Source organism: Polypterus senegalus, chromosome 3 (assembly GCF_016835505.1).
Source record: "Polypterus senegalus isolate Bchr_013 chromosome 3, ASM1683550v1, whole genome shotgun sequence".
NCBI classification, from domain to species: Eukaryota; Metazoa; Chordata; class Cladistia; order Polypteriformes; family Polypteridae; genus Polypterus; species Polypterus senegalus.
Window position 1 is genome coordinate 11,472,823 of NC_053156.1, and position 22,162 is coordinate 11,494,984.

The following is a 22,162-nucleotide window of genomic DNA, read 5'->3' on the forward strand; positions in this document are numbered from 1 at the left end:
ACCGCGGGTCTCTCTTGAACTTTCAATGTGGATGGGTCTTTTGGGAACCAACAAATGTTTCTCTTATTCCATCACTCCAATGAACCGCCCTGGCACCTTGATTTTTGAAGAGGGTCTGTCTCCCGTCCGTCACAGGGGAGAGCCTACTCGGACTCCTAAGAATGCCCATCAGCAGCGGCTCTGGCCTTGTGAGCGCCGGGCATGCGCACCGCCACTTGCCTTCTTACTTCCACACCAGCTGTGCCACGTGATCTGTCTCGTCCATCCCCCATAGACATACAGTACTGTATATAGATCAGGGGTGCCCACACTTGTGAGCTACTTTTAAAATGACCAGGTTGAAATGATCTATCTACATTAAAAAGGTTTTATATATATAAAGTGCTCAAAAAAATTAAAGGCACACTTTGAAAACACATCAGATCTCAATGGGAACAAGAAATCCTCCTGGATATCTATACTGATATAGACTGGGTAATGTGTTAGGAACGAAAGGATGCCACATCGTTTGATGGAAATGAAAATGATCAACCTACAGAGCCCTGAATTCAAAGACGCCCCAAAAATCAGAGTGAAAAAATGATGTGGCAGGCTAGTCCATTTTGCCCAAATTGAATTGCAGCAACTCCAAATTGTACGCAGCACTTTGTATGGCCCCTGTGTTCTTGTATACATGCCTGACAACATCGGTGCATGCTTCTAATGAGATGACAGATGGTGTTGTGGGGGATCTCCTCCCAGATCTGGACCAGGGCATCACTGAGCTCCTGGACAGTCTGAGGTGCAACCTGGTGGCATTGGATGGACCAAAACATAATGTCCCAGAGGTGTTCTATTGGATTTAGGTCAGGAAAGTGTGGTGGCCAGTCAATGGTATCAATTCCTTCATCCTCCAGGAACTGCCTGCATACTCTCACCACATGAGGCCAGGAATTGTCGTGCACCAGGAGCCACTGTACCAGCATAGGGTCTGACAATGGGTCCAAGGATTTCATCCTGATACCTAATGGCAGCCAAGGTGCCTTTGTCAAGCCTGTAGCGGTCTGTGTGACCCTCCATGGATATGCCTCCCCAGACAATCATTAACCCACCACCAAACTGCTCATGCTGAATGATGTTACAGGCAGCATAATGTTCTCCATGGCTTCTCCAGACCCTTTCACTTCTGTCACGTGCTCAGGGGGAACCTGCTCCCATCTGTAAAAGCACAGGGCACCAGTGGTGCATCTGCCAATTCTGGTATTCTATGGCGAATGCCAATCGAGCTGCATGCTGCTGGGCAGTGAGCTCAGGGCCCATTAGAGGACATGGGGCCCTTGGGTCACCCTCATGAAGTCTTTCTGGTTGTTTGGTCAGAGACATTCACACCAGTGGCCTGCTGGAGGTCATTTTGTAGGGCTCTGGCAGTGCTCATCCTGTTCCTCCTTGCCCAAAGGAGCAGATACTGGTCCTGCTGATGGGTTATGGACCTTCTATGGCCCTCTCCAGCTCTCCTAGAGTAACTGCTTGTCTCCTAGAATCTCCTCCATGCCCTTGAGACTGTGCAGGGAGACACAGCAAACCTTCTGGCAATGACACGTATTGATGTGCCATCCTGGAGAAGTTGGACTACCTGTGCACCTCTGTAGGGTCCAGGTATCGCCTCATGCTACCAGTAGTGACACTGACTGTAGCCAAATGCAAAACTAGTGAAGAAACAGTCAGAAAAGATGAGGAGGGAAAATGTCAGTGGCCTCCACCTGTTAAACCATTCCTGTTTTGGGGGTCATCTCATTGTTGCCCCTCTAGTGCATCTGTTGTTAATTTCATGAACACCACAGCAGCTGAAACTGATTAACAACCCCCTCTGCTACTTAACTGACCAGATTAACATCCCATAAGTTTCATTGACTTGATGCTATACTCTGATTAAAAAGTGTTCCTTTAATTCTTTTGAGCAGTGTATATACTTTATGCATAAAATGTATGTTGTCCTACCTAGCATAACTGAATAACCTTAATGGCACAATAACATTTCAATACATTTATGGACACTACAGTATTTGGATTTTAAAATCGTCATGTGGGAAAACGCTGACTCTCATAAATAAGTAGAGCCGAATAGTGCAGTCAAGGAGCTTTTGAATTCAGCCGAGTGAAAAATGACGGCTGTCCGATTAACTGCGATTTTAGTTCGCTCTCCTTTCTCTTTCTCAGATCGCTTTTCGGAAGGACGTCAGTTTCGTAGTTTTTATGAACAGTGCCTTTCCACATTTTCCTTCTTTGGAATAGCAATGATAGATTGACAGATCAGACAAACGCACTTCGATTGTGACATTGTGAGAAAAAAATCCTCTTCCAATTCCACATCCAGCCCATACCCTCCCCAAACAATTTTTTTTAAATCCCTACTTTAGTCGATATAAACTGGAAGGCTCACTAGATCACAGCCGGAGTTTCGCAGTAGCTCGCGCGTGTGTTAGAAGAGAAGAGACCTCAGACTGGTCGCCCTGTATGTCAATCAAATGCCAAATGCCATAGGGAGGATCGATAGATAGACTGACGTTTAAAACAAACTAGCCAACCCGGGCGTACCATACGCCGCATAATCAGGCCGTTTTTTTAAATGATTTTTAAGCACAGGGAGAAAATTAACATTTTTGCAGAGTCCAGATGCACTTGTGACTCACGTAGACTTTATGTGTTCCTGCAGGAGCATCTAAGAAGACGCATGTTTGTTGCGGATGTGAATCGCCATATGTAGCGTGTAAAACAGTTTGCTATGAAGCTCACGGTCACGCGTCGTAACCAAAAAGTCGGTTTTTAAAGACTGCTTACTTCATTGTGTTTTAACCTCAGTTGTAAAGGATTGTTTTAAGGATCTCATGTGATACCCCTCGTAAACCGTTTTACACGCTGCATAAGGCGATTCACCTCCGGCGTGGCTCCTTCCTGCGTGCGCCATAGGTGTCTTACTTGTCGGCGGCTTAGTGAATCCACGCCCCTTTCGGCGTGCTTTGCATGCTTGTCTTGCCTTAGTGAATTATATATAGAGATTTTTTTGAATGCAATGCGATCTACCGGTCGATCGCGATCAACGCATTGGGCACCCCTGATATAGATAGACGCCGCATTCTCTGTGTTGCCCAGTCGACACGACAGGTCAGCGCGTCTTATTAAACTAACTAGGCTGACCCGCCTTTTAAGTTGACCACTTCTTAAGGTAATTCAATATGCAGATCAATTTGATATTTGATACAAACTCATTAATTTGGTTATATTGCATTTCAGCGCTATTACTTTAATACTCGTAGTTTCTGTTATTTTTGTGATGAAATGTAAACTTTTTTTCTATTTTGAGGTTGCCCTTTTGAACCCCCCTGATATTTACTACGCGGCGAGGCATTTGTACTCCATCAACATGAATTATTTCCAGAGACATCATTTTGTCTATTTTTCCAGCGCATCGCGCACAAAAGCAAGGGAACGATGGGAGCACCAGAACTCTGCTCACATCACGTCGCTTCGTACCGCAAGCTGCAAGTAGTAAGTCTGTGATAAGCGGAATACCGCTACGCTTTCCACTCACGGGACGGAAAGACAATCCCGACCGCTTTTATATAGTAAGAAAGAAGAAGAAGACATCGCACAGTCTGGAGTAGAAAATCATCTTTGACCTGGAAAAACGAAACTACAAATCCCATCGTGCATTGCAAAATGGGCGGGGCGTGTGTGAAACTCCGCGCCTACGTAGCACTCACGGGACGGAAGGACAATCCTGCCCGCTTTTATATAGAAGGATAGAGGTAGACGTGGAAACCGGGTTTTCTGATGAAAAAACAATAACGTTTAAAATAGTATCGTTTACATACAGCAGATTTTGGCGAATCATTTAAATGCAGTTATTTATAGGCATTTTTACACTAATAATGGCAAATATTGAGAGGAAAACTTGACCAATGTCTGAAAGTCAAAATAGTAAGACAGCAACTGGCAGTCTGGTCGTTCTTTTAACAGTGAAATGAACCACTCAATGACAAGAATAAACTATTTTATTATATACAAATTGGCTTAATAATTTCTGAAAACATTTCACTCATTCCTTTCTCCCTCTCTCTCTCTCTCACACACTCACAATGTGGTTACTTAAATATACACAGGATACGATCTAAAGTCCTTGGAGCAGAACTGTCTTCCATAGCCGTGTCCGTGTGTTGCCGCTCTGTAATTTGAGAGTATTCAGTCTGGCAATACGGTGCAGCCTTAGTTTGTGGAAGACAAGACACAACTAGAGCATGAGCATGAAATGATGGCTGTCAGTTTCAAACTGTGTTTCCTTCAATGTGCTTCTTGAGAAACAAACCGCATCATCTGAAACAATCTCAGCCCGAACAAACTGATTGATCAAAGATACGCTGACAGCTTGTCCTCATGTCGACTGGAAGATAACACACTCAGCTACTTTGACCACCTCGACTGGACCCTCAGAAGGAATCACCAAACCTCCTTTGTATTTTAATGTGAGCGAGTGGTAGCTTTGACCATATGATGCCGGTACAGCATCCGTTACCAAACTAGCACGGCACACGTCACAGAAGAGCTTTCTCCAAATCCCATCTAAGGGCTACTTGACCTCCCACTGCTTCCTGAAGTGAGAAACCTTCAGAGTTTGAGAAATGCTAACAAAAATCTACATAGTTAGTGAATAAATACGTTTAGCTAAAACGTTGTATGGAGGCTCACTTGAGCACATAATGTATAGCTTTGCTAGCTTAGCCTGGCGTAGCTAAAGTTAAGATTATAAAGCAGGATTTTCTAATGGACCCGGGTTCGCTTCCTGGGTCCACCCTGCGTGGAGTTTGCATGTTGTCCCCGTGTCTGCGTGGGTTTCCTCCCACAATCCAAAGACGTGCCGGTTAGGTGGATTGGCGATTCTAAATTGGCCCTAGTGTGTGCTTGGTGTGTGGGTGTGTTTGTGTGTGTCCTGCGGTGGGTTGGCACCCTGCCCAGGATTGGTTCCTGCCTTGTGCCCTGTGTTGGCTGGGATTGGCTCCAGCAGACCCCCATGACCCTGTGTTTGGATTCAACGGGTTGGAAAATGGATGGATGGATGTATTTTCTAATGGCCAAATATAACCAGCAGAGCAGAATTGTTCAGCCTTACCTATGAAATGTAATCCCTGTGATCGGTTTAGAGTGTACAGCAGTTTGTCCAATCCCGAGCAGCACATTATTCTTTACTTCACTTCACAGCAGTGCCACTCACAATATGGCCGCGACGTTGACATACGATGCTGCTGGCCATGAGGCGTCTAGTAATTCTATGTCTATGTCCTTCCCTAAATTCTTTTCCACTTTCAGTTGCCGCTCCACATCGCAGACCTTGGAGCACAGCGACCTAATGTGCAACATCAGCTCATCTGTCTCTCTCTATCTATCTAATAGCACCTTCTATGTATCTGTCTATCTAACTATCATATAGCGCCTTACACATCTATCTATCTATCTATCTATCTAATAGCACCTTCTATCTATCTATCTAACTATCATATAGCGCCTTACACATCTATCTATCTATCTATCTATCTATCTATCTATCTATCTATCTATCTGTTATATAGCGCCTTACACATCTGTCTATCTATCTAATAGCACCTTCTATCTATCTATCTATCTATCTATCTATCTATCTATCTATCTATTATATAGCGCCTTACACATTTATCTATCTATCTATCTATCTATCTATCTATCTATCTATCTATCTATCTATCTGTTATATAGCGCCTTACACATCTATCTATCTATCTATCTATCTATCTATCTATCTATCTATCTATCTATCTATCTGTTATATAGCGCCTTACACATCTATCTATCTATCTAATAGCACCTTCTATCTATCTATCTATCTATCTATCTATCTATCTATCTATCTATTATATAGCGCCTTACACATCTGTCTATCTATCTAATAGCACCTTCTATCTATCTATCTATCTATCTATTATATAGCGCCTTACACATCTATATCTATCTATCTATATATATATATTATATATCTAATAGCACCTTCTATCTATCCAAAATGAATGGTCAAAGTGAGGTTTTAGTCCGAAGTAAACATCTTTTCATATCTCGCCTGTTAACTCCACTCCGACTTGTTTGAAATCCTCGTAAATTAGAAGATAAAACAGTTTAGAAAAAGAGAAATCTTCTGACTTTGACATCCTCTTTTAAACACGTCCTTAATCTTTCAGTTTGCTATCCATCACTGCTGCGGTTGTGGGATAATATGTGACTTCCTGTAAGCTACGATTTTTTGTAGTCTATTTTTGTCAGTTGATCTGAGGAGATGTGCAAGAATGAATTTTCTTAAACAGGTGGACCTTGCTGCTGTCCTTTGAGCAAAATCTAATTACAAAAAGAAAAAAAAATCCCTTGCGTTTCTACACATCTGTCGCACTTTTTTCATGTCTGCGGGATGGCCAAGAGTTAGCACAATCATGTGATTGGACAGTCGCCCAGAGGTGGTAGCATACTGACCCAATCATGTCACGTCCATCTCTATCTCGACTGCAGTTTCTCCCGTTGTTCCCAATGGCCATTCCATCCTCATAATGTAAGGCACATTCCTAAAGGGATGACAGTTCCACTTTTCCAAGAACTTTCATGTAGAAGAAGAAATTAATCCAATGACTCCACCAAACCAAGCATCTCAAGCTTGGGACCATGAAGTCCATCTAAGACTGCCTATTCCAGTGGTCTACAACTCTGCCCTGGAGCGCTACTGTGGCTGTAGGGTTTCACTCAAGCCCTTTCCTTAATTAGTGACTAATTTCTCTTGCTAATTAACATCTTAACCAAAGACAAGCGTAAACCAAACTGACCATTCAGAGCAAAGGAAAAATTGACCAATCAGAGCAAAACTGAACTGACCAATCAGAGCAAAGTTGAATTTACCAATCAAATAAAGCCAAAATTGATCAATTAGTGTAAAGCCAAACTGACCAATCAGTGTAAATCCAAAATTGGCCAATCAAATCGAAGTTGAACTGTCCAATCAGAGCAAAGCCAAATTGACCAGTCGGAGCAAGACCAAAATTGATCAATCAGAGCAAAGCCAAAACTAACTAATAAAAGCAATGTTGAACTGACCAATCAAAGCAAAGCCAAAATTGACTATTCAGATTGCTCTGAGGGACCAGACACACACACACACACACACACACACACACACACACACAGACCTTAGTGTTTTATTGTACTGTAGATTCATGCATTAGTGAGCAGCTCCAGCACCTGGTCTGTGTGGGATTGGCAGGTTGTCTCCTTCCAAAATGCATGTGTGTGTGTGTGTGTGTGTGTGTGTGTGTGTGTGTGTGTGTGTGTGTGTGTGTGAAGGACTCCGACTGAGTGCTGACTCTAAACTGTTCCTGTGTCATTGTGTGTATGGATGATGCCTTGTCCAAGGTTGTCTCCTGCCTTGTCCCTGTTCCCATCATCCCTCCAACCCTGAATTGGATTAAGCCAGTGGTGTGAATGCAATTTGTGACAACTTTGGCCTCGTCTGCCTCCAGGAGGATTTTTGATTTTAAACTTCTGATCTTTTAAAGAACACAAAACATCAGTGTCTGGCATTGGTGACGTTGCCTGCTACTAATTTCTCATGCCCTACATGGTTTTGTCTTCTTTTCTGTCTGTGGTGCCCCTTGAGTGGGCACTATACAAGTTGACCGGTGAAGCATGTAAGTTCAGGAGCCGTGGTTTTCAGTATGAGCCAAGTCCAAACGGATATCTCAGTAGTATTCCGATCCCAGATCCCAGTTCTGCGTAAACTCACCGCCCCTTCTTCTTTGCTGCCGAAGCGCGCTGTTGCTAATTTTTTGGCCGCAGGTCTTTAGATGATTCCACACCGTGCGGGCAAATTCTCCAGTGTTGTTTGGACTCCCCATGTTTGTTCAATCCCATTCATTGGTCATCTCTTGTCCACAAGTTTCTATTTTCTGTGTTTCAGCTGTTGGCCTTGCACACTAAGGACTCGGGTTCAAGCCCAGCGCAGTCTGCATGTTCTCCCAGTGTCTGTGTGTGTTTTCTCCAGTTCTCTGCTTTGCTCCCACATTACAATACTGTAAATATCTGCGCTGGTGGTGATGGACTGGCATTGCGTCTGGTGCTGACTCCTGACCTGTGCCCAGTACTCAAGGGACACTCCTCGGCTCCCTCTGATCTTGGAATCAGCGGCCCCAAGAAAATGGACAGATCTCTGTGCCCCCCTGCATTGCACTGTAAGGTGACCATCTTGAGTCCTGAGAGGTGACCTGCCATCTTTAGTACCCTTCACCACACATCAGATGTAAAGTGCAAGCAAAGCCCTCTGCACATGGAGGAAGTGGTGCTGCCAGGAGCCACCCTCTTACCTCAGGGACCCCACTTTCAGGGAGGCAGAGACCACCACAGCAGAGCACATTCACTCACACCCGAGTCCTTCGGAGGCCCAGTCTACAATTCTATACTTGAGGGTCTTTGGCAGCAGTGCTGTGCCATTCGTGTCTCCCGCCAAACTTCTCAACCATTATTTCTCACAAAGGGACTTTAGGCCACCATTGTCTATCTAGTAAGTGATGCCAGGTGGAGTGATGCCAGCCAATTGCATGGCACACTGACACAAACACCATCACTGGCCAATTTGTGCATAGATACAGGAATAAAATGGAAGCTCAACCACAAATGCACTGCTGTGCCACCATGCCAGCCATCTATCTATTGTCATTTGTAAAGAGTGCACTGCGCAGAGAGGACTTGCCACCCTAGTTTATTTTGACTGCCACTCTCAGTGCCACCTTGTCTTCTTTCACAGTGTCGTTTAATGTGTCATTAATTAAGAGGAGCAATTTCTCTCTAATAATCTGCACCAGTCTTTGTTTTATATAGCGCCTTTCTCTCAAGTTCAATTCAGTTAGGTGGCATTGGCTTCTCTTCTAGATTCTTCCATGTCGTGTCAGCAGGATGACAAATGGCAGATGCAGGGGTAAATGATGGCATCATCCCTAAAGCAACAGGCTTGGTTTTTGCATGATGGATGAGACAAAGTGACACGGTGACACTCGGCACCTGCTGCTGGCCTTGGGGAGCATCACTAGCAATGCAAATGCATGGCAGAGTGCCAGTCGTAGAGATGCTGCTGTCAGGGCGCTGATACAAAGTAAGATATTCTTGGCAGTAAAAGGGAAATGCCTCACATATGGGCACAATTTGATATAGTGCCTTTCCACACTATACTGGGAAAGCTGCTTGGGTGCCTTTCATCTATGGGGAGGTATTTTATGCAGAAACGGAAATGAAAATGCAATCTCTTGTCTTGTAATTTAATTTTCAATATTTATGTGCAACAATTAAACATAAAAGGAAAAAGCGCCATTTGCAATTTCATTTTCAGCCTCAACAGCAAAAGTCAAACTTTAAAAAGCACTGGCGCCACCTGCTGTTCATTAAGTTTGCATTTTCCACTTTGCATTTTCATTTTCAACTTCTTCTTAGTTCGGCTGCTCCCGTTAGGATTCACCACAGCAGATCATCTTCTTCCGTATTTTCCGGTCCTCGTCATCTTGTTTTGTCACACCCATCACCTGCATGTCCTCTCACACCACATCCATAAATCTTCTCTCAGGCCTTCCTATTCTCCTTTTGCCTGGCAGCTCTGTCCTTAACATCCTTCTCCCAGTATACCCTTCATCTCTCCTCTGCACAGGTCCAAACCAACACTGACTTTGTCTCCCAATCGTCCAACTTGAGCTGACCCTCTAATGTCCTCATTTCTAATCCTATCCAGTCTTGGCATCTCTTAACTCTGCCCACCTCCAGCTCTGTCTCCTGTGCCACCGTCTCCAACACATATAACATAGCTGGACTCTCAACGTGCAAATAGCGCGAGTCAATGGGAGCCCCGAGTTCCCACAATTCTTTGTCCTTCACAGCTGTAGCCGCCACTTCGATCGACAGAATTCTCCTCACTGCCGCCGTGTTTAAGTCACGTGATTTGGATCGTTTCCCCGCCCCAATCCCCCGGCGCCTCACCCCGTCCCGCGAGCTTCACAGCGAAACCGTCTCACAAAAACTGAAGCGCACGCATAATTGTAATTGATGGGCTATTTAATTACAATATTTAACTTGAGCTTTTATTACGTCATAATTGACTTTGATTCACACTGCAGTGGAAACGGGACTCCACGACCTTCTGCTTCTTCCTCGTTTCTTTATCTGCAGCTGACGTGGCTCGCTTTGGGGACACAGGCAGCCAGTGACAGTGATGACTTTGTATGACTCCATACTTGCGCGTAAAACCATTTTGTTGCCTATTTCTATAATGTGAGAAGAATCAAATGAAGCGACTCCCTTAGGGTCGCAGTGGGAGTGAGAGGTGAGCTTCATATAGCGCCTTTCCATTATCAACTCCCTATCAAGATACTCAACAGGTGCAGTAGAGGCGCTTCTGTGTTTAAACAGTGTGATGCGATCAGGTCACGAGGTTGAACCTGGGTCACTTGGGTGGGCATTGTTTATTTATTTATGACTTTTATTATATAGCATCGTGAATACCACAAGAAGCAAGTTTATTAGGTACAGTGCAGGCGTTTTGTTGTTTCTAAAGTGTTAGACGTGGTGGCACTTGTAGGCTCACGCAGTGAGAGAGCTCTGGATGTGGGTACTTAGGAGCTCATATAGTGCCTTTCCATAGTGGACTCCACCGCAAGTCACGTAGCAGGGACAGTACAGGTGCTTCTGTATTTAAAAAGCGGACCACAGGCAGGTGAAATGATTTGCTCAAATCACACAGTGGACCCAGTTGAAGGGGAAAAGGCTGTAATTAGAAGTCCATATAGTGCCTTCCCATAATAAACGCCAAAACGAGCTCATTTATTGTACTGTGGCAAGCTCCTTTATTATATAGCGCCTTTCCATGGAAAACGGTCTACTTGATTATAAGGTGTCTTTGAACACTAAATATTTCAGTATGCAATTTTAATGCATTTCTATAGTGAATACTTGTCTTTCCGGGTGGCACAGTGGCGCAGTGGGTAGTGCTGCTGCCTCAGAGTTAGGAGACCTGGGTTCGCTTTCCGGGTCCTCCCTGTGTGGAGTTTGCATGTTCTCCCTGTGTCTGCGTGGCTTTCCTCCCACAGTCCAAAGACATGCAGGTTAGGTGTATTGACGATTCTAAATTCTCCCTGGTGCGTGTGTGCCCTGTGGTGGGCTGACACCCTGCCTGGGGTTTGTGTACTGTGTTGGCTGGGATTGGCTCCAGCAGACTAATCTAGTTAGGATATAGCGGGTTGGATAATGGATGGAGGGATACTTGTCTTTCCATCGTGCACACCATGGCAAGCTGCTTTATTATATAGTGCCTTTCAGAAGTCAACACTATGATAAGCTACTTTATTCTGTAGACCCTTTCCATTTGAAACACTATGACAAGTTCCTTTATTATATAGTGCCTTTTTGTTCTGAACACTATGGGAAGCCAATTTATTAATTAGCACCTTTCTGTATTGAACACCATGCCAAGCTAGTTTATTATGTAGTGTGTACCTATAGTGAATACTATGGCATTCTGTTTTATTATATAGTGCCTTTCAGTATAATGACTATAATAAGCTGCTTTATTGTATAGCACCTTTACAAAGTAGGCACTATGGCAAGCTGTTTTAGTATGTAGTGCCTTTCCATGGTGGGTGTTATAATAAGCTACTTTAGTGTATAGTGCTTTTCCATAGGGCACACTATGACAAATTGCTTTATTATATAGTGTCTCTCTGAATTGAATATTATGGGATGCTACTTATTATATAGCGCCTTTCAGTACTAATCACTATAATAAGCTATTTTATTATGTAGCACATTTCCATAGTGGAATCCAGGAGAAACTATTTTTGTGTGTAGTGCCAGTGCCTTTCCAAGGTGTACAGTATGGCAAGCTGCTTTATTATATAGCGCCTTTCCATAGTGTCCGCCATGCCAAGCTACTTTACCAGCTCAATATAACTGTTTAACTATTTCCTCAACACCAGGAGTGCCACGTGAAGTGCTTCCCTCAGGGTCACACAGTGTGCATGTTCAGGTTCTTCTGATTTCATATAGCGCCTGTTCATAGTGAACAGGACTCCAAGCTACATTCCAGGTGCAGCACATCATGGCCGGTGAGGTGATGTGCCTGGGTGATTTATGGTGCCAGTACTGGAGTGCCCGTCTGACTGGTTGAAGGTTCATGATGGGGAGGCCAGGCTATGGAGGTTCAAAACTCCTCTGACTCGGTGAAAATTGAGACAATAAGAAAAAAGAAATTTCAGGGCCTTGGCAGGGGAGGTGGCACTTAACCATGCTATTGTGTCTGTCCAGGATGGCATCTTTGACCAATACTGGCCTTCAGCAGGACTGGACACTCTTGATGCATTCTGACATTTTGCGTTGTTGTTACATCATTATATAGTGCCTTTCACCACAAGACCCTACATGTTCAGGCAATCCCACTGGCTCTCCATTTCCATTTGCTTTTTAGGTTGGTAGTTTTGGCTCAGGAAGCCTTTGTTGTGCTCTGATTATCCCACTGACTGAAAATGGTGGAGCTCTTTGTTTATTAGCCCACCCACTGAGTTTCTGGTCTTATGTGAGCAACACTTTGAGCACAAGATGGGGAGGAGGAGTTATTAATTTGTAGAGAATGGGCTGTGACTGCCCCACCCATTGATCTTCACTCTGTGTGGGTGGCACTCTTAAGCAGTAGAAAAGAGGAGCAATTAATGTTCAGAGGCGGGGCTGTGACTACCCCATCCAATGATGTTCAGATCCTGGGTGGGCAGCATTCTTAGCAGAAGATAGGCGGGGCTATTACAGTTTAGAGGCGGGGCTGTGGTGACTGCCCCACCCACTGGGATTCCTGTCCTATACTGGGTGGCACTCTTAGCAGAAAGTGGTATAACAATTCAAGTTCAGAGGTGGGGATCTGACCTTGAGAGTGTTGTGTATACTGGGATCTCAGGATTGGGGGGCGGAACTATGACTCCCTGTTTTAGTGTAGTTTGGGTTCTATGTAGGCGGGGCTCTGAAAATGCTAGTAGTGTATTGGTGAAGATTTTAGGTTTGAAGGGGCAGAGCTCTCCGAGTTCCTCAGCCAATAGTGTTATGGTGCTGTGTAGGCGGAGCTCTTAGGGCTTTGACTGCCTTGCTTAGGAGGTTTTAAGCACCTACAGTGGATGTTCTGATTGGTTCTCTCACAGCCTTCATAGTTCAGGTTATTTTCAGCTGAGGTTTTGATTGGCTCAGGCAGTGGGATGTGAGTCTTGATGAGGTTCACAGCCCCAACATGTGTGGTGGAATTTACGTGATGATTGAGTGACACTCTGATAGCCTCATCCTTTCTTCTTCTCTCACAGCCTTCATAGTTCAGGTTATGTGCAGCTGAGGTTTTGATTGGCTCTGTGTATTGGATATTTTTTGGCTCACCATCTACACTCTACAGAGTCTATAAGGAGCCAGGAGTTTGAGGGCGGGGGGTCCTCAGGTGGTCAGCTGCCTTTCTTTCTGTGTACCCAGTGCATAGGTTGAGAGGAGTGCAGGGTTGGGAGATTCTTCCTCGTGGCATCTTTGTATGTAGAAGAAGGCTTATCACTCTATGCCTCTTTGCTCAATCGCTTTAGTGGAGGTCTTAGAATTGCTGCCAGGACTCCCCCCCCCCCACACACCTACCACCACCACCATGGTGGCAGTAAACTAATGTCACTTTTAGTGTCTCTGGCTTTGGGAGTGCCATGCAGCTGGTTATTATCCCTTTGGTGTGTGTGTCGTTACCCGGCTGTCCTCTTGGGCTCTCACACAGGTGTTAGTGTGACTCGGCCCCAATTGGCATTGCCCTCCTTGACACTTGAGGGCCCCAGCAGTCAGGGCTGAAATCCAATATGGGGCGTGACCAGCAGGTGTGTGCTAAGGTTACAATGAGATAAAAATAAAAGAGCGTCCAGGTGCACGTGACTCAACCAGATTCCCTTTTTTTGTTCGGCAGGATGCGTGCCTCACGAAGACACCTGTGTGTGGTGCTTTTGGCTGCGGTGCCTCTGGCGTGCTTCTTCCTCTTCACGTGGTCCATGAAGCCCTACAGCGTAGTCAACATCCATTATGGGACTAGGGGGAACCCAGAGCCCGAAGTGCACATCCCATCCCAGAAGTACGCGCACATCCCGATCCGGACGAAGAGTGATGTCATGAGGTGAGTGTGGCATCATGCCACCTTGTTAGGTATTATATAGCATCTATCACCCTGAGTGCTACCTTAGATATGTTAGGAAAAGGAATCACCTTGGGGTCCCAACTAGGGGCACTATAAAGCTAGGCCAGCACAGAGGAAGACTTGGGGACACACAGGTTCAGATCTGCCAGTTTAGGAGGGTCTTGTTGGTGAGCAGTAGAAGATGTGTCGAGTTGGTTGGTAGTTCATGCCAGGGCATTCACAATCATCTTTTGACCTCTGGTAGTTGGGAAGGAGGAGGAATGTAGTAGTTGGCAGGATACCAGTGACTTGTTTGTGGGGATTTAATGAAAGCCTACTAGATAGATACTTTATTAATCCCAAGGGTACACTCACCTACTCCAGCAGCAGCATACTGATAATAACAATATTAAATATCAGAGTGATAACAATGCAGGTATAACAGACAATAACTTTGTATAATGTTAACGTTTACCCCCCTGGGTGGAATTGAAGAGTCACATAGTGTGGGGTCTCCTCAGTCTGTCAGTGCAGCAGGATGGTGACAGCAGTCTGTCTCTGAAGCTGCTCCTCTGTCTGGAGATGATCCTGTTCAGTGGATGCAGTGGATTCTCCATGATTGACAGGAGTCTGCTCAGCCCGTCGCTCTGCCACGGATGTCAAACTGCCCAGCTCCGTGCCTACAATAGAGCCTGCCTTCCTCACCAGTTTGTCCAGTTGTGAGGTGTCCCTCTTCTTTATGCTGCCTCCCAGCACACCACCGTAGAAGAGGGCGCTCACCACAACCGTCTGGTAGAACATCTGCAGCATCTTATTGCAGATGTTGAAGGACGCCAGCCTTCTAATGAAGTATAGTCAGCTCTGTCCTCTCTTACACAGATCATCAGTATTGGCAGTCCAGTCCAGTTTATCATCCAGCTGCACTCCCAGTATTTAAAGGTCTGCACCCTCTGCACAGTCACCTCTGGTGGGGTCCATGAGGGGCCTGGGCCTCCTAAAATCCACCACCAGCTCCTTGGTTTTGCTGGTGTTCAGGTGTAGGTGGTTTGAGTCGCACCATTTAACAAAGTCCTTGATTAGGTTCCTATACTCCTCCTCCTGCCCACTCCTGATGCAGCCCACCATAGCAGTGTCGTCAGTGAACTTTTGCACGTGGCAGGACTCCGAGTTGTATTGGAAGTCTGATGTATGTTGGCTGAACAGGACCGGAGAAAGTCCAGTCCACTGTGGCGCTCCTGTGCTGCTGACCACAATGTCAGACCTGCAGTTCCCGAGACGCACATACTGAGGTCTGTCTGTAAGGTAGTCCACGATCCATGATACCAGGTGTGAATCTACTCTCATCTCTGTCAGCTTGTCTCTAAGGAGCAGAGGTTGGATGGTGTTGAAGGCGCTAGAGAAGTCCAGGGACATAATTCTTACAGCACCACTGCCTCTGTCTAAGTGGGAGAGGGATCGGTGTAGCATGTAGATGATGGCATCCTCCGCTGCCACCTTCTCCTGGTATGCGAACTGCAGAGGATTGATGGTGTGGTGGACCTGTGGCCTCAGGTGGTGAAGCAGCAGCCGCTCCATGGTCTTCATCACATGTGACGTCAGAGTGACAGGCCAGAAGTCATTCAGCTCACTAGGACGTGATACCTTTGGGACTCGGGTGATACAAGATGTTTTCCAAAGCCTCGGGACTCTCCCTGTTCCAGGCTCAGGTTGAAGTTGCGCTGAAGAGGACTCCCCAGCTCCAGCACACAGGCCTTCAGCAGTCGTGGTGATGCACCATCTGGACCCGCTGCTTTGCTGGCACGAAGTCTCCTCAGCTCTCTGCTCACCTGGGCTGCTGTAATTGTGGGTGGGGATGTCTCACCTATGCTGGTCTCAGCAGAAGGATGGGTGGAGGGTGCAGTACTCCAAGGTGAGAGTGGGTTAGGGTGGTCAAACCTGTTGAAGTTGTTCATCTGGTTTGCTCTCTCCACGTCTCTCTCGATGGTGGCACCCCACTTCGAGCTGCAGCCAGTGATGATCTTCATCCCATCCCACACTTCCTTCATGCTGTTATTCTGCAACTTCTCCTCCATCTTTCTCCTGTACTGCTCTTTCGACGCCCTGAGCTGGACTTGGAGTTCCTTCTACATGTGCTTGAGCTCATGCTGATCACCGCCTTTAAAAGCCATTTTCTTCTGGTTCAAAAGGCCTTTGATGTCACTTGTAATCCATGGCTTGTTGTTAGCATAGCAGCGTACTGTTCTTACTGGAACTACAATGTCCATACAGAAGTTGATGTAATCAGTAGCGCAGCCAACAACCTCCTCAATGTTCTCACTATGTGATCCCTGCAGGATATCCCAGTCCATAGTTCGTCTCTCAGAGCCTGCTCTGCCTCAGAGGACCACTTCTTGAATGAGCGTGTGGTTTTGGGTAGCGCCTTCACTCTTGGTTTGTAGTGAAGCTGAAGCAGAACCAGGTTATGATCTGCTTTCCCAAGCGCAGGCAGCTGGGTGGCGCTGTATGCGTCTTTAACGTTTGCATACAGTAGGTCGATAGTCCTATTTACCGGGTGTTACAGTCCACAAACTGGGAGAAGGCAGGTTAAGAAACAGGATTCTGTTTAGGCATCAGTGCAACTGTGATGAAGGTGGGTAGTGCCCATGCCCAATGCCGAGATCCATCCAGGACTCATTTTCATGCTGACTTCATTGTCACCAGTGCACCTGTAGAGCACAAAGCTATGCAGACCACACCTCAGGTGACTCCTCAGCCTTCAGAGGTGCCAAACCAGGGGTTTCGTTTGGGTTGTTGTGAGCTGAAACAGTTGGCATACAGTGGCAACAAGTGGGGGGCAACAGGGTGGGGTTCCAGGTGGGGTGTGGCTGTAGGCCTCACTCAAAGGGATCTCTTTACTTATCCCTCTTCAGGCTTCTCTCTCACAATTTTTGCCAGTGTGAACGGGAGGAGAACATCCTTAACCTGCCCTTTTCTGCCCAGCTCTTCTCCCAAGTGAATGTAGCCACCTTCCAGAATGCCTACAATGCCAGCGAGCTGGAGGACGTGAAGAGGAGGCGCGCCCAGGAGTATCGTAGCTTTCTGCAGAGGTAAGACGGGGGGTGGGGGTCACCAAGAGTGGGCCAAGTCCTGGGTGTTCGATACAACACTGAACAGGATGCTAACCGCATCACTCAGAAAATGCAGGTGCCAAGCAGAGCTCAGATGCCATGTGGGCAGAGGTATTAAAGCTCGGTGGTGTGGCTCTGACTGCCTCAAACAGGATGCTGCAAGTGCTGTGTAGGTGGGGTTCGTGGGGGGAAGGCCTGTCTGATTGCATCACACTGCGGTTTTCAGGCACTGTGCAGGTGAAACTCTGGTGGTCTTGCCTAACTAGACTTGAGCACCCAATGGGTGAGATACTCATGGGCAGTGCCAGAATTCTAACTCACTCCCCCACTAGTGGGCAAGTAGAAGTTGGGTATTGTGATGGGGACTGGTGCTGGGTGGGACTCTGGGCAGCACTCTAAGCAGAAGATGGGTAGAACTATTAAAGGTCAGAGTTGGGGCTGGTACTGCCAAGTCCTATGTAGGTGGCACTCTTAGGAGAAGATGGGTGGAGCTATTAAAGTTCAGAGGTGGAGCTCTGATTATCCCACTGACTGAAAATGGTAGAGCTGTTAGAGGCAGGGGGGATTAGCCCACCCACTAAGTTCCTGGTCCTATGTGAGCAACACTTTGAGCACAAGATGAGGAGGAGAAGATGTTCATTTGTAGAGAATGGGCTGTGACTGCCCAAGCCATTGATCTTCACCCTGTGTGGGTGGCACTCAAAGCAGTAGATAAGAAGAGCAATTAATGTTCAGAGGCGGGGCTGTAACTGCCCCATCCACTGATGTTCAGATCATATGTGGGCAGCATTCTTAACAGAAGATAGGCGGGGCTATTACAGCTCAGAGGTGGGGCTGTGACTGCCCCTTCCACTGGGATTCCTGTCCTATACTGGGTGGCACTCTTAGCAGAAGGTGGTATAACAATTCAAGTACAGAGGTGGGCTCTGACTTTGAGAGTGTTGTGTATACTGGGATCTCAGGATTGGGGGGCGGAACTATGACTCCCTTTTAGTGTAGTTTGGGTTCTATGTAGGCGGGGCTCTGAGGAAGTGGGTAGTGCGTAGGTGAAGATTTTAACTTTGAGTTCCTCAGCCAATAGTGTTATGGTGCTGTATAGGCGGAGCTTAGGCTTTGACTGCCTTGCTTAGGAGGTTTTAAGCACTTACTGTTGATTCTCTGATTGGTTCTCTCACAGCCTTCATAGTTCAGGTTATGTGCAGCTGAGGTTTTGATTGGCTCAGGCAGTAGGATGTGAGTCCTTATGAGGTTCACAACCCCAACATGTGTGGTGGAATTCACATGATGATTGAGTGACACCCTGATAGCCTCATCCATTAAGATTCAAGCCATCATTCTCTCATCTGCTTCTAGCAGCACATTGGGGGGAATTCGTTAAAGTTTTGAGGCGGAGCCTTGAGTGCTCCACCCACTACATTTTCAGAGTGTGTGGGTCATTGTTAGCATTAAGTGGGTGGGGCTCCTAAAATTCAAGGAAGCGCTCTGGAAGCGCTCTGAATGGTTCACCCTGGCAGGGCTCTAAGGATTAGGGGCGGGGCAATGACTGCTTAATGTGGGTCAGGTCCTGTGTGGGAGGAGCTTTATGAGTCTGGACAGTGTGTAGGTGGAGCTCTAAGGCTTCAGGGGCAGGGCTCTGTGATGACGTCACCTGGGGGTTTGAGATGTTGTGTAAATGGGGGCTCTTAGTAGGTTTTGGCAAAGCCTTTACACTTCAGGTTATTTATGGCGGGGGTTCTGATGAGCTCCTGCAGTAAGAGCCCTTATGGGGTTCAGACCTCCACATGCATGGTGGGATGAAGTATGTGATGGTCTCACCTTTAGGGATTCAGGCACAGTGTGGGTGACATTTTCAGCAATGGTAACTCCATCACATAGCAGGGTTCCCTCTGAGTGGGTATGTAGAGGTTGGGCACCATGGGGTGGTCATGCCACACTTACACAGTAGGATCATCTGGTATTGGGGCTCTGAATGGCTCATGACTAAGGTTCAAACTGGTTCTCAATCTCATCCTTTGGGGGGTGACTCTCTAGTTGTTTAAGATGCAGAACTTTATTTCTTTCCTTCTTCCAGGCACCAGTCAGCGGCCGATCAGTTACTCTTTGCAAAAGCCAACAGCCCCCTGGAGTACCCAACACAAGGTTTGGAGGTGCGACCCCTGAAGACAATCCTCATTCCAGGTAGGAGCTCATGGGCTTCTGGGTGGCTGGTGAGTCCAACTACAAGTGAAGTGAATCTGAAATAAACAAAATGGGGGCTGAAAAGGAGAGAAAGAAAAAAATGACAAAGGCATGATGACGGACCCCCAGTCCTCAACTGTGTCATTCCTGGCACCCTTTGGAAGACCACCTGTGCCTCCTGATTTTCATTTTTGTTTTTTGTCTTTTTAGGTCTCAGCTTGCAGGCCCCCCCGAAAGAGATTTACTGGGTAAGGTGATTTACGTCAAATTGGGAAGGGGTGGCCAAGTGAGGTTCAAATGGGACATTGTTGGTGTTATGGCATATGTCATAAAGACTCTCTAGGTGGGGTGCCACCCCCTTACAGACCCCAGAGTGGGCCTTCTTTTCCATCTCCTGAGTGTTGTCCCGTACATTGATTCGGATCACATGAAGGGTTTGTGGCCCTCAGAGGGTTAAGGGGTCACCTTTGGTTGAATCTTGGTGGAACTAATCTGCACAAGGTGGGCACACAGACATAATGGTAGGGTTGTTATGGATTTCCTGGTGTGTCCCCTGGTTTTTGGTCGTCGTGAGGAGTCCATGTCCAGCTTCACTCATAGCTTGGTGGGGTCGTCATGCCAGAGGGTGAGACGTCTTCCTGCATTGGTGCTTTCAGGAGATGACAAGCAGGCAACCTCTAAACTAACCGTCTGCCTCTACTTTCAGGTGAACCTCACAGCAACCCTGGGCACCTTCAGTGTGGCTGCCGAGGTTGAGGAAGTGAAGGTCGCTGGGGACAAACAGATGCTCCTTACCTTGTCCAGTCCTCGTCTGTCTCACCTGAACCGGCAGCTGGAGTTTGTCACCTACACCAACACCCTGTTTCACCCACACACAGCTGACACAGGTGGGTCCTTGTTAGGTGTGGCAAGTGAGGACGGGGGATGGGGGGGGGTTTGGGCGTGGTCTTCAACTGGGCCTCAGGCTCATAAATAAAGAGTCTGGACCCAGCATGCTACGCTGCTTTAGGAAGGAGCCTGTGGGTGGCGCTGTTCACCTTGAGCTGGTGCTGAAGCCTCACGTCCAGTGTGAAGCTCATGCCAGTAAAGCTCCTGATGCGGTGGGGGGGCTGGAGAGCATGAAGGTCACAAAACACAACACCTGTCTGTTCACCTGATGCTCATCTTCAATACAATGGGACAAAGGGATGGCGTGACACTTTCTCATTATGTTCTCCCCTGTTACCTTACTGGTAAGCCACCTTTTTAGGGTTAGAGGGGTCTTCATTTATGTTACTGGCACATGGGCTGGCGTTCACCAGTGTCAACCTTAAGCCTTAACTGTGGCTGCTGGACACTAAGAATGGACAGGTGCGCCTTACTCTTATATCTCAGGGTTCCTCCCTCCGGCTGGGGTTCAAGGCCTTGTTTAATATCCGTTTTTGATATTTTTGTTGAGCCAATTCTTTATGATAATATTGCTATGTGTTTTGTGGGTCGTCCCCCAAGAGGCGGGCACAACCTGCCAATCACCACCAGGAGTTGCTATCTGTCCAATACATCTGGAGGGTCTCCCTGATGGGTCATTGGGAATGGAGTTGCTGAGTCCTTATGAGGTTCACAACCCCAACATGTGTGGTGGAATGAATGTGATGTTTGAGTGACACCCTGATGACCTCATCCATTAAGATTGAGGCCATCATTCTCTCATCTGCCCCTAGCAGCACATTGGGGGGAATTTTTTAAAGTTTTGAGTTGGGGTCTTGAGTGCTCCACCCACTAAATTTCAGAGGCTGTGTGTGGGTCATTGTTAGCATTAAGTGGGTGGGGCTCCTAAAATTCAAGGAAGCGCTCTGAATGGTTCACCCTGATAGGGCTCTAAGGATTAGGGGCGTGGCTATGACTGCTAATTGTGGGTCAGGTCCTGTGTGGGAGGAGCTTTATGAGTCTGGACAGTATGTAGGTGGAGCTCTTAGGCTTCTGGGGCAGGGCTCTGTGATGAAGTCACCTGGGGGTATGAGATGTTGTGTAGATGGGGGGTCTTAGCTCTTAGTAGGTTTTGGCAAAGCCTTTACACTTAACCTGGGGTTCTGATGAGCTCCTGCAATAGGAGTCCTTATGGGGTTCAGACCCCCACATGCATGGTGGGATGAAGTTTGTAATGGACTCACCTTTAGGGATTCAGGCACAGTGTGGGTGACATTTTCAGCAATGGTAACTCCATCGCATAGCAGGGTTCCCACTGAGTGGGTATGTGGGGATTGGGCACCCATGGGGTGGTCTGGAGGGTCTCCCTGATGGTTCATTGTGAATGGAGTCGGTGAGTTCTTGTGCCTCTTGCTGTTCTTCTTCCAGTTCTTCACCATCTTGCTCTGTTTTTGATATCCGCATTGCGACTCGTTTGCCTTTGTGTTATGGACAGTTCCGCTTTCCCTCTCGTACTCCACTGAGCTTTCTTTTGTGCCTCTGGGCAGTTTGTGGAAACTAACCGTTTTATTTTTTTGATTCTGTGAGGCCCTTTATGTGTCTAGCTAGGGTTTTTGAAGGGAGTTCCCCCTCTAGTGGTCATTTCTGGAAGTGCTTTTTGGAACTTACTAAGACTCGCATTCTGGTGCTTTGACCTCCCAGTTCATAACACTGAAGTCAAGTCCTTAACTAT

General features: G+C 46.7%; 1 protein-coding gene across 3 annotated transcripts in view; it reads left to right on the forward strand.

Moving 5' to 3' along the window:
- b4galnt1b (beta-1,4-N-acetyl-galactosaminyl transferase 1b) overlaps window positions 1–22,162 on the forward strand; it is a 161,312-nt gene that overhangs the window by 123,486 nt on the left and 15,664 nt on the right. For all 3 annotated transcript variants that reach the window (XM_039746603.1, XM_039746602.1, XM_039746604.1), the window contains exons 2-6: window positions 14,036–14,239; window positions 17,149–17,325; window positions 19,418–19,524; window positions 19,735–19,772; window positions 20,231–20,411. In XM_039746603.1, coding sequence (XP_039602537.1) covers window positions 14,037–14,239; window positions 17,149–17,325; window positions 19,418–19,524; window positions 19,735–19,772; window positions 20,231–20,411 — 706 coding nt within the window. In that variant the 5' untranslated portion in view covers window position 14,036. The remainder of the gene's footprint in view (window positions 1–14,035; window positions 14,240–17,148; window positions 17,326–19,417; window positions 19,525–19,734; window positions 19,773–20,230; window positions 20,412–22,162) is intronic.